The sequence below is a fragment of the Bison bison genome, unplaced genomic scaffold (assembly GCF_000754665.1).
Source record: "Bison bison bison isolate TAMUID 2011002044 unplaced genomic scaffold, Bison_UMD1.0 scf7180017864327, whole genome shotgun sequence".
Classification (NCBI taxonomy): Eukaryota; Metazoa; Chordata; class Mammalia; order Artiodactyla; family Bovidae; genus Bison; species Bison bison.
This window is the reverse complement of record NW_011494899.1, coordinates 6367214-6384779: the sequence shown is the minus strand read 5'-3', so window position 1 is coordinate 6384779 and position 17566 is coordinate 6367214. Positions and strand designations below refer to the sequence as shown.

At 42.7% G+C, this 17566-nt stretch overlaps 1 protein-coding gene across 1 annotated transcript in view; it reads right to left on the bottom strand.

The window, feature by feature from the left end:
- PAH (phenylalanine hydroxylase) overlaps nt 1-17566 on the bottom strand; it is an 89123-nt gene that overhangs the window by 56760 nt on the left and 14797 nt on the right. Inside the window, exon 3 of the mRNA XM_010853423.1 lies at nt 6677-6860. Within this exon, the coding sequence (XP_010851725.1) occupies nt 6677-6860 (184 nt within the window). The remainder of the gene's footprint in view (nt 1-6676; nt 6861-17566) is intronic.

Here is a 17566-nt window from a genome sequence, read left to right as displayed (position 1 = left end):
GTGAACTCTGGGAGTTGGTGATGGACAGGGAGGCCTGGCGTGCTGCGATTCATGGGGTTGCAGAGTTGGACACGACTGAGCGACTGAACTGAACTGAACTGGCACACAGGTATCTTCATTTTACAGACAAGAAAAGCTAGGCCTACAGAGGGCGAGCAACTTGGCCATAAAACTACAGCCCAGGAATTGAACTGGAAAAATGAAGACTCCAAAATCCACACTGCCATTCAAGTGTACCTCTGCCTCATTTCCTAATATGGAGAATAAAAATCACGTTATCTGCTTACTCTGGCCAGTTGAGTTGCAAAGCTTCAGTGAGACAACCTAAGGGGAAAATATTTTGGATTTGGCCCGCAAATAAGGAATTCCTGTTAGAATGAAAGCCTGCTTGTAATCTTATAATGTTCCTCAGCTTGAAGCCCTGGAACCTAGGAAGCAGACTGGCCTCAGAAACCGCATTTACTCAGGATCTTCCCTCACCATGAATAGACATGCTTCTGACAGCTTACAAGAGGGCAAACCCTAGGCCAGCCTCCAGCTTCAGGGTTGCTGCCACCTCTTCACAAACAGGTTTGTCCTCTTAGCTGTGGGCATGCTTGTCACGATGAGGCAGGCTACTGAAACAAAAGTCCCATCCCCAGCTGCCAGAGGACTTAGAGCGATGTTGCCACAGGTAGCAAGCATCTAGGTAGACTGGAAAAGGCTGTCAATCAATCCTGTATGTCTTTATGAACATGCAGATCCCAGGTCTCCAGCAGACCCAGGTCCATGGGCATCCCCGGCCCTGAGACACATGTGGGGCCAAGTGAAATGAAAGGGAGGAGGTTCCGAAGTGAGAGGGAGATAAAGGGAAGATGATGGAAATGGAAAAGTAGAGCAGAGGAAGAGCCAGAGGAAAGGCAGGTGCAGGTGGTAGAAATGGAGAAATATCCTGACCATCTGGAGCCCCCTCCTGCCCTAAGCAGCTTCTCTCTACAGGATCTCAACTCTTTGAGAACCATGACCCCTTTGACAATCCTCTCTCCTAAAGTCCTCTCCCCTAAAATATATGCAAGCAGGTACAATTCTGCCCACAATCCCAGGGGCTATTCAGACTCCTCTAAGGAACCCTACCCTTCTTCCTCCCATGATGGATCTGAAACTTCAGCCTTATCAGCCTTTCACAGCAGTGATGTTGAAGTAGAAAAGAGAAAAACTCAAGTGGGCTGGGAGGGGAGAGGGGCAAAGAAGAGTAAGGGAATAAATATAATGTATAAGAAGGAGGCAATAAATATAATGTTATTTTGTCTTCTGCAATAATTTTTCCATCATTGCTTCAGGAATTAATCCAAATAAAAAAGACAAAATCATAAGCACCTCCAGGCTAGATAGGTAGTAGATAGATGAATAAGTAAATAAATAGCCTTTCTACTCCACACAGAAAATATAGTTGTCCTGGCAATCTGGACGTGCTTTGTTTCCACACCAAGACTCCTATAGTGACCCCAGTTTGAACAAAATCTACCCAATTGCTCTTGGAAAATAACTCTCAAGTCCAATTGCTCTTGGAAAATAACTCCAAACAGATAAATTTCTCAAAAGGTGATGATCCTACACCTCTGTCTAGCCAAGACATTTTGTCCATCTGCTTCTCTTGGCTGCAATCTGGCTCCATGTAGGAATTTTACATCCCCCCCCACCGCCCCACCAGCTAAATGTAATGTCATGCAAAAGATTCAAAGAGAAAGGTAAAAGGATTAGTAGACTAATCGATGGAAGATATTAACACTCTTTCATGTTGGGTTGAAGAAGGATTTGAGGTCATCAGGAGACAGGGGAACAGGAGAATAGACCTCAAGTATTCAAAAGACTCTATGGATTAAAATCCTATTAAATTCCTATCAGCCAAGAGCCATTTGAGAAGGTTGGGGTTTCTTTAACTTGTCACCATAATTAGCCTTCCCTTAAGCTGTTTTGGGTGGGGAACTTTAGCAATTAAGAAACTGAAAACTTTCATTTTCTAGCACCCATACGGCCTTTTGAATGGTTTAACAACTAGAATGGAAAGTGATTTAGCCCAATTGATTTGAGGGGTTCAGATCTCCCCCTCCTTCAGCCTGTTGTCAGACTCACCCCTGAGATCTGAGCCCCTCAGTAGAAAGGGCACTTTGTTGAATAAAAGAATCAAAGGTTCAGATCTATGAAGATGCTTTCTTCTCCTAATCATCCTCCCATGGAGTTTGACGGAAAGAACAATTCTGCAAAGGGATGGCTGTTTCCCCTAAAAAAAAAAAATCTGTTTCTGGGCCCAGACTCCAGTTCACAAAAACTAACCCAGAAACCCAAAGGGCTATGTCTTTCAGCAGGTGCAAGGGTCAGGAAACCATGCCAGGGAAGGGCAACCAATATGGGCTGGGGTAAAGAACCATCCAAAGAAACAAGGGTCCTGAGACACATAGTGTTTTGGAGGGTTAGTCTGAGCAGTGTTTTCCTCACTAGGTAAAATATCAACCCAATGTTAAACATCAATACCCTGCCACTTTGGGCCCTACCAGGGAATCAGACCTGTGTCACGTTCTACCTCTGATGAGCCCAACATTGATGATGCGGTGCCTCGATGTCAGAGTGTGGGCTTCCTCACTTTCACACTTGCTGGATCCTCAGAGTTAAGGTGGAACTGAGGCCGAATTCTACCAGCCATGTCTCCATCACAGCACCCACCCCTCTTCTGCATTCACTCGGCTGCCTAGCTGCCCTTATCAGCCTGTGAGCTCCCTAAGGACAGGCCCTGTCAGCTCTCTCTCTCCCTCTGGCTCCAAACACGGTGCTCGGCATAGAGCGGTGCTCGACACCTGCTTGCCCACAACTGCACAGAATTCACTCTGTGCCTGAAGATAAGTTGTGGCCTCTGATTTTAACAGATGAAAAATTAAGAAGGATGTTGGGCTGCATGACCTCTGAGGTCATTTTCCAGTTCCCAGAACCTCTGAAAATGTAGTTGTGTACCGGCTGGCTTTTCATGGCTCCTATGCTCAAGTCATTATTTATAATAATGATGATAACACAAGAATAGCGAACCTCTATTAAGCCCTTAAATGTACTCTGGGCTGTCCTCAATACACCACTGGTGTTATTTCATTAATCTTGCAAGACAGAGGCTTCTTACTTGAATTCTATACAGTGATAAACTATGATGATCAATAATCTGCCCCATATCACACCAAGTGGATGTCCTGGTTCCGGAGCCTGGGCTCCTAACTGCTCTTCCACATCTGCTTTCTGAGCCTCCAGTTCAGGCTGCCAGCCCTTCAGCTGATCTATGTACATCTTCCCTGCCTCCCTGAGGGGCTGCCTGCTTGCCTGTCAATTGCTTTGAATTTCTACCCCAGGGCCCCAGCTGGCCCGGCCTCCACCTGCTCCCAGCAGAGGCAGAGCTCGCCCCAGGATCTGGCAGGCCCTTTGCCCTGAGGGCCTGAGGCTCCTGTTGGGAGCAGGTGGCCGGAAAAGCAAGAGAAGGAGGTCATCAGAGAAGCAGCTCACTCAGAAGGTAGAAGAAGAAGGGAAGCCGATAGGGTTAATTTGAGGAGGAATTCCAAGTGCCCCGCTCCCCACCAGTGATCAGAGCCTGCATGCATGGCTGCCACTCTCAGCAAGGGCAGACACCCAGGATGGACTTCCTGGTGTTGGTTACAGCCACAGAGAGAGCAAGGGCAGGAAGAGAAGAGATCCCCTGGGATAGCTTCAGAGGAGTCTTTTAGAAAATGTTTCAATGGCCTATGTGGGGCAGGGGGGTGGGGGGAGGAGTGTGCAGTCTTATGTCTCATTTAAAATCCCATGGACGGAGGAGCCTGGTAGGCTGCAGTCCATGGGGTCTCGAAGAGTCGGACACGACTGAGCGACTTCACTTTCACTTTTCACTTTCATGTATTGGAGAAGGAAATGGCAACCCACTCCAGTGTTCTTGCCTGGAGAATCCCAGGGACGGGCGAGCCTGGTGGGCTGCCGTCTATGGGGTCGCAAAGTCGGACACGACTGAAGCGACTTAGCAGCAGCAGCAGCAGTAATTATTAACATGTTAACTTCAACTTCGAAGCCTGAAATCCTCTTGAGCTAGTCTTTAATTTTGTGGCCAAAAAAAGCTTTTGATTTTAGATTTTACAATAGAAAAAATTTTTTGATTATATAGGAAAAAATAGTTCATCTCAGCAATCACTTCTAAGTAGTGACCCAAATGAGTTGAAAACTTTGAAAACAGAAAAACCTGCATATGAATATTTAACAGCCTCATCCATAATTGCCAAAATTTAGAAGCAACCAAAATATCCTTCAATAGATTGAGCAAAATGGATAAATGAGATGCGGTACATCTATACAATGGAACATTTTTCAGTGATTACCAAAAAATGAGCTATCAAGTCGCAAAAAGGCATGAAGGAAACCTGCTAAATGAAACAAACAAACAAAAAAAACCAGTCTAAAAGGATGTAGGGACATCCCTGGTGGTCCAGTGGTTAAGATTCTGCCTTGCAATGCAGAGGACACAGGTTCAATTCCTGTTCGGGGAACTAAGATCCCACAAGTTTCAGAGCAACTAAGCCCTCATGCCACAACTAGAGAGTCTGCAACCAAAGATCCCACATAATGTAACTAAGACCGAACACGGCTAAATAAATAAATATTTTAAAAAAGCATATATAGTCCGTGGTTCCATATTCATACAGCATAACATTCTGGAAAAGTCAAAATCACGGAGACAGTAAAAAGATGGGTGGTTGCCAGGGAGAAAGGGGAAGGAGAGAGGGATGAGCATGTGGAGCACAGCGCATTTTGAGAGCACTGAAACCATTCTGTATGACATGAAATAGCAAACACGTGACATTATGTATTTGTCAAAATCAACAGAACTATACAACACAAAGCATTATCCCTAATGGAAACTCTGGTCTTTAGTTATTAGTCATCTATTAGCACAGCTCATCAGTTCAACAACCACCACATACTATCATTTACCCAGCTGGGCACTGTTTTAAGCACTGACTATGCAAGATCTCATTTAATCCTCACAGAAGTCCTATGAAAAATAGAGGTCAGGGCTGTTAAAGAGACTTGTCAAGGGTCTCAAAGCCAATAAGTGGAAAAAGCAGGGCTTGAACCGAAGCCTCTCCAAGGCCAAGCCCATGCAATTCCTACACTCTATTGCCCTAACTCCTCTCCAGGGCAATATTTTGTAATAGGGAAGAACAAATATGACTCCATAATAGATGTTTCTGTTATTTTAACCTTTGTGCTCTGCTGCCAGTGGTTAATCACACTGGCTCTCCACCTTTTGTAAAAGAATGTTGCCTAGAACTTAAAATATACAGAATAGCCCATTCTCAGGGCTCAGGCCTTTATACATATATGAGTAAAAAGTTGCAAAACAGAGAATAACATTTGTTTTGTTGGAGATTCACAGGAACATCATAACTTGACCTACAGGGACACCTATAAGAACAAAGGATTCCTGCACCAAGACGTTTACAATAGACAACTAACTTCTCTTTTTAACATAAAAATATAATTCGGGCTATTTTTAGTAAAATAGCCCAAATTCTGACTGGAGTAAGATGGTTCTTTGAGACATCAGTCTGCCATCTTCTCAGTCTGCTGGCTTTCTGAATAAAGTCACTATTCCTTGTCCCCAAGAACTTGTCTCCTGATTTACTGGTCCATCGTGTGACAGAGCAGAACCAGTTTGGATTCGGTAGCAATTTCAGTAAGTAAACAAGTGGGCAGAGCAAGTCTTGACAATTACTCTATTTAGTCATTCATGCACAAATAATTGCTGAGAGCTATGTAACTCTAAGGATATTAATGTAGGTAAGAGACTCTCCCTGCCTACAAGGAGCTTGTAATCTAGTGGAAGAGACAATGAAAGTCCTAAGAACAAGGAATCAAAGAGCTCCAGCTCATGAGAAGCACATGGGGAGAGACCATGAGACGCAACAGAGATTACTAAAGAATTTGTCCTGACACCATATTTAAATAGAAAGCACCCTGGACACCCTAACCATCCTACCTCTAAGCCATGAGATGAGATTTCTGCCTTGTAACTGTCACCCTACATAAAGCTACACACAGGCTTTATAGAATTGACCTTTTAAATCTCAAAAATTTTCATTTTACAGAGGAAACTGAGGCAGAGAAATTTTGAGAGCATAAAAATCCACCAGTGAAAAATGTATAAAAATTGCAGTAGAAGGCAACTAAAGACAACTAATATAAGAAACAGCTATTTTGAGGAAGGGGAAAAGGAACAGCTATTAAATGTCTAACTATGACATCCCTATTCTGCATTCCTAAACTACATCCTCTCACTAAATCCTGGTCTTTCATGGTTGAGATTACCTTTGACATTATTCTTTTTTAAGTTTTTTTCATGTGATTGCACAGAGTCAGACACAACTTTGAAGCAACCTAGCACGAGCATGATTTTTAAAATCTTTATTGAATTTGTTTCAATATTGTTTCTGTTTTACGTTTTGGTTTCTTGGCCTCAAGGCATATGAGATCGCCGCTTCCCAGCCAGGGATGGAACCGGCACCCCCTACATTGGAAGGCAATGTCCTACCACTGGGCTCCCAGGCAAGTCCTTCTTTGCCGTTACTTTATGGTGAGGATGTAGAGCTATTTACCTTGTGAAATTCCTGCCTCTCACCTGTGTCTTTCTTCTTATCCCGGGAAAGCTCGTGCACAGTGGCACCAATGTCATGTCTCAAGATCTTGATGATGTTTGCCAGGGCAGGCACGCTGCGTTGATCCAGATTGGTGAAAAATTCATACTCGTCTTTCCTTAAACGTGAAGGTCTTGATTCAATGTGGGTCAGGTTTATATCATTCTCCTAGAAAAGAGAAGTTAAGGGAGTATGAAGGGGACAGTAACTGGAATTGACACAGACCAAACACAAAACCAGAGCAAACACAAAATGTGGAGAAGTGAGGAAGAAGAGTTCTCTTTTTTTTTCTTTCTTCCTTTTTTTGTCCAATATAAGAGTAGAAGAAAGCCTTTAACACAGCAAAAACTGTTTACTTTTTCTTCTGCAAAACCAAATAACAAACCAAATGTTGGGGAAATAGTTCAAATGTCACAGAATTTAATCACGTGGAAATCTGCTCAAGGCCTAGAATTGCAAACATAAGATTTCAGTTTGGTACACAGAAGCAACACTATTCTGCTTGGATAGAGTCCACAAGAGTCAGGTTTATTGGGTTTAAATCAAGGTTCTTAACTATGTCAGCTATGAGACCTTAGAAAATGTACTTTTATATTTCTAACCATCAGTTTCTCCATCTGTAATTTTGTGGGTAGTTGTGGTGCTTGGTCACTCAGTCGTGTCTGACTCTTTGCCACCCCATGGACTGCAGTCTGCCAGGCTTCTATGCCCAGGGGATTCTCCAGGCAAGAATAGTGGAGTGGGCTGCCATGCCCTTCTCCAGGTATTCATGGTACCTGGTTCATAAATTTGTAGGAAACACTGGATGAGACGATACATACAGACTGTCAGGTACCTAAAACATGCTCAGTTAAAATTTTATTTTATCCAGTACAAATACCACTCATATTTTTATATAATTACTTTTCATTCCAGTTATGCTACAAACGTATATGTAGCACCTTCCAGGTACTGGTCACTTTCTAAGTGGCTGCGATACAGTAGTGAACAAAACAAAGATATTTTCCTTTAATAGAGTTTACATTCAAGTTTTGAAGATACAAACAACAAACAAAAAAGATAACTGACTTATGTATTATAATGATAAAGCCTAGGGAAAAATACAATGCAGAGCAGGGTGAAGGGAACAGGCAGTCTTGGAGTGCAACGGGGCAGTTTGCAGTATTGAACAGAATGGACACATGAAGTCTCATTGAGAAGGGAAGACTCATGTGCATTTAATGCCACAAATAATAATCACTTAATACAGCTTCTCAACTACAATGTCTCTAGCTGGTGATACTTTAGCCCTTATTGAGTTCATCAGTAAAAAAAGAGTCACTTACTTAAACTGGCCCTCAAATTTTAATGTGTGGTTTTCATTATTACTTATTCAAAACTCTGATTTCATTGACAGTGTTGTTCTTTGTGAAGAAAATCAAGGACTATCCTCTTTATTAATTTTTCTTTAAAAGAGGATTTCTCCAAACATTAAAATGGACAAAATGTACCCAGAAAAAAATGCTTAACTTGAATAATTCTATAATTGCAAAGAAATGAAATTCATCAACCTTAGAGTTCAAGAAGTGCATCTTTTTCCTCGATGGTTAGTGGCATATGGTTGAAGAGCGCATGGATAATTACAGTAATGATACTTAAATACAGTAATGATATTCAAATAATACCACTTTACAGTTTCAAATTATCTTCTGTGACCTTCTCAAGAATCCTTTGTAGAGGTTAAGGAAGATGTGAAGAATGAAATTAGAGACAAAGATGCTTTGTTAAAAGGGGCCAGAGAGGAAGCTGCTGTGTAACAGAGGGAGCTCAGCTCCGTGCTCTGTGATGACCCAGATGGCTGGGATGGGGGATGCTGGGTAGCAGGGAGGTCCAAAAGGGAGGGGATATATGTATACATATAGCTGATTCACTGCATTGGACAGCAGAAACTAATACAACATTGTAAAGCAATTAGTGTTGTTTAGTCGCTAAGTAACATCCAACTCTTTTGCAACCCCACGGACTATAGCCCGCCAGGCTCCTCTGTCCATGAGATTCTCCAGGTAAGAATACTCGATTGGGTTGCAATTTCCTTCTCCAGGGGATCTTCCCAACCCAGGGATGGAACTCGGGTCTCCTGCATTGTAGGCAGATTCTTACCATCTGAGCCACCAGGGAAGCCACTGGGAAGCCCAAAGCAATTACACACCTATTTAAAAAAAAAAAGTGGCTGGAGAGAGAAGCTCATTTTCTCTAACCTCAGACATTGGTCTTTTAACCACACACCCTGTCCTGCCAGGGATATGATGAGCATCCCACAAATACCAGGTCTCATCATTCTTATTACTATTATGCCACATCCCTCAAAGTGAAAACATTATGGGAGTAAACACAATAAGAAGCAATCCTACACAGGCACTGCTTCCTGCTCCTTCTTCCCCATAATTCTCAGGGGTACATGATGAAGCCATTATACATGGGCACCAGCTGCAGAAGAACATACCCCTGACCAGGTAACCCAATGTGGGGACTCCTGACCAGAGACAGAGAAGATCACGTGGAGGAAGGAAGAGCAGATAGCAGTTGCTCTAAAGCTTTCTTTGCAAATAGAGGTGACTTTCTAATGAAAACAAAGAGCAATGTCATCCATCTTGGCTCTGGATGAAAGCAAATGGTTAAGCTCCGCCTATTGACCTAAGCTGAAACTTTAAAAGAAGTTTAAAGTAACTTTAAACTTTAACCAATTCCTGCTTTGTTAAGAGCAGAGAAAAAAGAGCAAAGCCAAGAAATAGGAGTGGATGCACCTTGGCCATGTTCATTTGTGGAACAGCAAGGGAGGCCGGGTGGTATAGGAGGTGGGAAGGGGTGTAGAGTGAAAAAAAAATTTTAAAGGCTGGAAGGCAGAAACTACACTGATTGAGTTTCCCCACTTCTATCCCACCCCTCGTAATACAACACCACTTCCCAGGGAGAAGCCTCTCACCTTGGAAACAGCCAGAAGACAGCGTATGCTGTATGTACACTACCATGAGTAAAACAGATAGCTGGTAGGAAGCTTCTGTACAGCACAGAGAGCTCAGCTCAGTGCTCTGTGATGACCGAGAGGGGTGGGATGGAAGGGAGGGAAGGAGGGGGAGCCTCAAGAGGAAGGGAATGTACGTATACTTCCAGCTGATTCACTTCATTGCGCAGCAGAAACAAAAACACTGCAAAGCAATTTTGCTCCAATTTAAAAAAATAAAAACAATGTATGCCCCATGACTCAGTTTTTATAATTCTAGAGACCTAACTTATGGGAGAATTTTTACCAAAATTTGTAAGCCGACTACATAATAGTGGGATATAAGATGGACTGTAGTCTATAATCATTCACTGGAGACCCTGAAACCATTAAAAACAAAGTGCCAGTAAGCACTCCCACAGTGATGGTCTCCAGTGATGAGTTTGAGCAAACTCCAGGAGACAGTGAAGAACAGGGAAGTCGCCCGTGAGGTCACAAAGAGTTGGACATGACTTAGCGACTGAACAACTCCACTGATGGGCCTCAGGGTGTTTTTGTCTCTATTTTCTTTTTGATCACAGTTCAACTTTTCGAAAGACAATATTTATTACTAAAATTTAACTTTCTCTTTTAAATGACAGACCCTTGGGAAAATACTTATGATGGATATAGGTATGTGATAGATAATTAAAATATGTTTTAAAACTTCTGTCCAACACAAGGAAAAAAGGCTAGAATGAAAGGCATCATGATGTTATGACAAGATTATGTGTAACTTCCATTTATTTGCCAACAGTTTCATACTATTACCCATGCAACGAAAATTAAAATATATCTTTTTTTAATATAAATTTATTTTGATTGGAGGCTAATTACTTTACAATATTGTATTGGTTTTGCCATACATTGACATGAATCTGCCACAGGTGTACACATATCCCCCATCCTGAAACCCCCTCCCACCTCCCTCCCTATACCATGCCTCTGGGTCATCCCAATGCACCAGCCCCAAGCGTCCTGCATCATGCATCGAACCTGGACTGGCGATTCGTTTCACATATGATAATACACATGTTTCAATACCATTCTCCCAAATCATCCCACCCTCACCCTCTCCCACAGAGTCCAAAAGACTGTTCTATACATCTGTGTCTCTTTTGCTGTCTCTTATACAGGGTTATCGTTACTATCTTTCTAAATTCCATATATATGCGTTAGATGCTAAAGCTGAAACTCCAGTACTTTGGCCACCTCATGCGAAGAGTTGACTCCTTGGAAAAGATTCTGATGCTGGGAGGGATTGGGGGCAAGAGGAGAAGGGGATGACAGAGGATGAGATGGCTGGATGGCATTACTGACTCGATGGACGTGAGTCTGAGTGAACTCCGGGAGTTGGTGATGGACAGGGAGGCCTGGTGTGCTGCAATTCGTGGGGTCGCAAAGAGTCAGACACGACTGAGTGAATGAACTGAACTGAACTGAACTGATACTGCATTGGTGTTTTTCTTTCTGGCTTACTTCACTCTGTATAATAGGCTCCAGTTTCATCCACGTATCTTTTTAATGTGAGTGAAATTTCTGGCTAAGATCACCCAGCTAAATTCTTCAGATGATTTCTTTCCCATTTGAATCAATTAGCTCTCTAGCTTAGCATGCAATTTCCTTAGTGGTGTTTCTCTGGTTTAATAGTGTGGATCCTTAGATAACAATAATTTTGGTTGCTAAGAAATGCTTTAGAAATGAACCTCCAAATCTGAATATGATCATAGTTACCTTTTAAGAAGTGAATTTTTATTATCATTTATTTGGCCATGCCACATGGCATTTGGAATCATAGTTCCCCAACAGGGATTGAATCCATACCCCCTGCAGTGGAAGCACAGAGTCTTAACCACTGGACAGCCAGGCAAGTCCCTGAATTTGTATTTTCAAACGAGGGCTCTATTCAAGTTAAAAATTGACCCATGCACACTCATCACATCTTCGTGGACATTTTGGCAGAGGCAAGAAAAGTTAGAGTTCAACACTGCAAAGACAATTTCACAATTTGCCCAGTAGTTAATTTCTGCATACAAGAAGGCAGAGCAACAACCTGATGACTCAGGACTCTTGAACAGAGTGTGGGGTCCAGAAAAAAGCAAAGTGAAAAGAATGGTCTATTTTAACAAGGGTTGACCAGAAACCCTTTTGTGCTCCCACCCATGAGGAAAATCTTCCTAAAGGGGGATTCATCACAAGTAGATGAAATACAGAATGAATATGATGAAATGTGAAAAATGGATTCGTGCTTCTGGACCTTTTCTTGAACTCAAGCTCCTTCCTCTCCTCTTCCACTTCATTTCTCAAGGAAAGAAGAATGATAATGCAAAAGGTGCGGGCTCTGGGACTAATCTGAGTTCAAATTCTGTTCTGTACTCACTACCTTTGGATACATTAGTTAGACATTATGAACTTTTATTTTCCATGTTTAATATAAAAATCATATTATCTGGCAGCTTAATGAGCATTAGCAAGAGAGAAAGCACCTTGCACCATTGTGGCTTCAATCACAGTGACTCAGTAAGAAGTCAGTATGCCCTACCTTTCTCAACCTGGCACAGATATTATTCTCCTGGAAACTGAAACACATTAAGTTGACGAGTCACTTCCCCTTTAATATTTGCTGTACTTTAAGCTCTTCTCAGATTTTTCCCTGAAAGTATGTTTCCAAAAGGAGAATGAAATGCTGAGCATATTTTCAGATGAGATTAGACTGGAAAAGGGGAGCTTCTTGAGTTCTTGGACCTCCTACAGGCTGTTGCCTTGGCATAAGCTCAAAGGAAGTTAGGTCCTTGTCGGTTTCAGAGCTTTCTGGGGTGGGAGGCAACATCAAAGACAGTCACAGATGATGGTCCACATCACTGGTCTCAGGTAAACAGACAGGAGCCTTTCATAACTCATTCAATCCAACACCTCCCTGGTGCCAGGGCTTAAGCACTGGGCTATAAGAGCAGACAAAGCAGGAAAAATCCCTGCCCTCCTGGAGCTTACATTCTGGAAGGAAGACACAAATAATAACTATGATAAATAAATAAAATATACAGTCTTCAGATGGAACATACAAAAATAAGCAGGGAAGAGGGACAGACTATTCCAGAGGTTCAATCGAGGTGCCATTTTAAACAATGGGGTCATGAAATCCCCCAAAAATAAACAGGTGACATGGAGGTCTAGACCTAAAATCAGTGAGGAAGCAAGTCATAAGGGAACAGCAAGTGGAAGGGTGCTGGGGTCAGCCATTTCACAGTATGACTGAAGACCATCAGTGAGGCCAGTGTGACAGGTGCAGATGAGCAGGGGGCAGGGGGCAGTAGGCCACGAGGCAGAGAAGCAGCCAAGAGTAACCTATCGGCCATCATCTTAACTTTTTCACTTGGAGTGACATTAAGAAGCTGTGTATAAAATAGATAAACAACAAGGACCTACTGTAAGCAAAGGGAACTCTACTCAATATTCTGTAATAACCTATAAAGGTAAAGTATCTGAAAAAGGCTTCCCTGATAGCTCAGTTGGTAAAGAATCTGCCTGCAATGCAGGACACTTGGTTCAATTCTTGGGTCAGGAAGATCCACTGGAGAAGGGATAGGCTACCCACTCCAACATTCTTGGGCTTCCCTTGTGGCTCAGCTGGTAAAGAATCTGCCTGCAATGGGGGAGACCTGGGTTTGATCCCTGGATTGAGAAGATCCCTTGGAGAAGGGAAAGGCTACCCACTCCAGTATTCTGGCCTGGAGAATTCCATGGACTGTATAGTCCATGGGGTCTCAAAGAGTCAGACACAACCGAGAGACTTTCACTTTCATCTGAAAAAAGAATGAATATATGTATATGTATTGTATATGTATATGTATATGCAACTTAAATCCTTTGCTGTACACCTAAAACTAACACAACATTGTAAATCAACTATGATGCTGCTGCTGCTGCGTCGCTTTAGTCGTGTCTGACTGTGTGACCCCATAGACGGCAGCCTACCAGGCTCATCCATCCCTGGGATTCTCCAGGCAAGAATACTGGAGTGGGTCATTTCCTTCTCCAATGCATGAAAGTGAAAAGTGAAAGTGAAGTCGCTCAGTCGTGCCCGACTCTTAGCAACCCCATGGACTGCAGCCTACCAGGCCTCAATCCATGGGATTTTCCAGGCAAGAGTACTGGAGTGGGTTGCCATTGTGCTATGAGAGGTAGTACGGCAGAGGGAGAGAGAGATTTTGACTCATGTTTTCAATGAAGCACTCTGGCAGGTATTTTAAGGATAGACTGGGGACTTCCTGGTGATCCAGTGGTTAGGACTCTGCACTTCCACTGCAGAGGGCATAGGTTCGATCCCTGGTTAGAGAACTGAGATCTCACAAACCATGGGGCACAAAAAAAGAAGAAAGACTGCAATGGGGCAAAAGCAGAAACAGTCTGGGGATGGCCACAACATCTGGGGTGAGAAATAACAGTTAGAAAAATAGAGAAGTCTCACAGAGGTACAGGCAGGGCTTCTTGTGTATTTTACTGATCTCTTCTTGTCAGAGGTCCAGTAACAGCCCCAGCTGACTAAGAGTCTAAAAATTAAACCTACTGGGCTAAATAGGAAACCAAAAACATTCAGGAAAACAGGAGCAGCACAATTATTAAAGTCTAGAGTGAGCTCAAGACCCTCCCCAACTCCACGCTAGAGGCGCGTTCTCAGGCAGGTTCAAGTTAACTTTCAGGATTCACCCCCTGGAAACCATCCTTTAGGATCCCACTCTCGCCTCCCCTGGGAGTATCTCTGTTGTCAGTTCCTGGTCTTCCCCTCCCTTGGTCTTGTCCCTCTTTGTTGGGTTATTTCTTCCCCATCTTCCCCTCCATGTGGTTGGAACTGTGTCCGTTTCAGAGGGAACCCCTTTCCTGGGGAAGAAACGGGCTAGCAGCTTAATCCAGGCTCTTCTCAAGGCTTTACAGGAAAGAGCTGTCCTGTCCCAGGTTCCCCTTTCTACCCCCACTTTTTTTTTTTGGCACCGAAGAGATAAAATCGAAATGGTCCAGTGGCCTGTTTCAGTCCAAGCTATCCATGAGCAATCACAACCCACGTACCATCAATGGACCACAGCACTCCGTCTACATTTTCACAACGTGGGACTGAACTTTATGATGAAAGTGTAGAAAGTCAGCTTCATGCTACTGTTTCTCAAATATGCCTGGTTTTGAACAGGTAAACAGCCGAAACCAGTGCCAGTTTTCCATTTGAGGTTCCTCTATTCAATAACTGGATCATCAAACCCATCACAATGTTTGAGGCAGAACCATCTGCATGGACACACAAGAGAAGCAAGCTAAAGACCCATCAATAAGAAATAAAGTATAGTCATACAATGGAAAATAGAGAGGGGAAAAAATGAATGAGCAGAAATAGATGCACAAATCTCAAAAACAATGTCCCCCTTCTTCTCCCCAAAAAGAAAACTGCAGACAGACTATTACAATATGACTCCAATCTTATGAAGATTAAAAGCTTACAGGATAAACAACAAGGTCCTGTATAGCACAAGGAATTATATATAATATCTTGTGATAAACCATTATGGAAAAGAATATGAAGTCTATATACGTAAAGTATATATGTTCATATACAAATGAATTGCTTTGCTGTATACCAGAAATTAATACAGCATTGTAAATCAACTTTACTTCAAAAAAGCAAAACTTGCAAGACTATGCCATATATCCTAATGGATATCTTTATATAACAAAGTCTTAAAAGATGCATGGGAATAATATGTATCAAATTCAGATTAATAGCTACTTCTGAGGAGGGAGGTACATGGGGAAGGGGTACCCAGGGATTTAAGTCATTCCTGTAATGATTTACTGCTTAAACAGGAAGTGAGTTACATGAACATTCTTTATACTATTATCTATATTTGGGGGTTTAAATAAGATGAAAAAGTCATCTGGGTTGTAAGAACTTTTCCCCAGTGAAACGCAATGCTCTTCTTATTTTGATTAAAGATGGAGTGTTCCCTGTAAACATGTTACTGCCACAACTGCTCTGCACCAAGGTGAAAAGGATAAAAGGAACCCTCGTGATTCAGTCTTGATGCTGTCCTGCTCACCAGACCCAGGAGTCACAGGCAGGACCTAAAGTCCAAACTTGAGAGTAGTAAACATCTTATTATCTGCCAAACCTCTCCTCTGCAACCCCGCTTCTGTTCCCAGGAACACTGAGGTTGGTGGATGGTAAAGGATTCAAGGATTCCATGACCTGGCCATGCGTTTATTCTCTCCCCTCAAGTCATTTGTCTCTTCATTCTGGAATTTACTCCCTCATTTACCTCACTAGTCAGTCCCTTAGGTTTCAGCTTAAACATTATGTCTGCAAGAAACTTCTTAACAAATTTTTCCCCCAGCCTAGATTAAGAATGCTCATGGAAGCCTGAGCTTCTCCACGTTCTGCAGATGCAGAGAATGACTGCTTCACTCATCCCAGTCTCCTCAACACCTATATACGGTCTGATAACAGCTGATACTCACAGAAGGTTAATGGAATGCATGAATGAGACAGTATGAGCTGATTGAGTATCTTATGAGGGTGGGATGTGGGTCATCTGGGCAGAGAGGGAACACAGAAAGTGACTGTGACAAATACAGACTGTACTTGTAAACATTTAGACTGTAAACACATATATAGATTTGTTTTCAAATCTACTGTGAAAATGGAGGGTGAACTTGGAAGGATTTTCTAGCTCTAAGAGTCTAGCCCTGGGCAGCTTGCTTAGTCTGAACCTGTGTGTCTCCATCAGTTAAATGATGACAACTGAGCACACTCATCATGCACTTCAGAGCTCTGTATATGCGCCTGATGGCTTATTCCCGTCCTTAGGGAATTCGAGGTAAAATGATTAGTGGGGTTCTGGCAGAGGAAGGGAGACCTCTTCTCTGCAACTTCCCCCAGGAGTTTGATTCTAATTTTATAGCCCATTACTAAGCCACTTGCAATAAAGGCTCTCAGGAGACTATTTTTCTAAGTAGGCTCAGGACATGAGAGAGTAGAAGCTAAAAATAAAGAGAACTTTGGAAAATGCAGAGAATTGAAAGATCAATGTACTGAGGACAGTGGGATTTTTGGGGGTTAGCAGACAGAGGTTTGAGTATGTTCCTAATTGTTTGGCCCCAATCCACGAAACCATCTGCCTCACTGCCTCCATCACCACACAACCAATGCGTGTAAACACCATACCTCTGTATCTCCAATGCAAATATCAAGCCTATTGCATTCTTTTTTTTTGAGTTAATGAACCTCTATTTATTTTTGTATTATTATTTTTTTTGATTGGAGGATAATTGCTTTATAATGTTGTATTGGCTTTTGCTATAAAATACGAATCAGCTGTGAGTATATGGATCGAACGTAGGTCTCTCACATTGTAGACAGATGCTTTACTGTCTGAACCACCAGGGAAGTCCAATATATATCAGATCAGATCAGATCAGCCACTCAGTAGTGTCCAACTCTTTGCGACCACATGAATCGCAGCACGCCAGGCCTCCCTGTCCGTTACCAACTCCCAGAGTTCACTCAGACTCATGTCCATCGAGTCAGTGATGCCATCCAGCCATCTCATCCTCTGTCGTCCCCCTCTCCTCTTGCCCCCAATCCCTCCCAGCATCAGAGTCTTTTCCAATGAGTCAACTCTTCGCATGAGGTGGCCAAAGTACTGGAGTCTCAGCGTTAGCATCATTCCTTCCAAAGAAATCCCAGGGCTGATCTCCTTCAGAATGGACTGGTTGGATCTCCTTGCAGTCCAAGGGACTCTCAAGAGTCTTCTCCAACACCACAGTTCAAAGCATCAGTTCTTCGGCGCTCAGCCTTCTTCACAGTCCAACT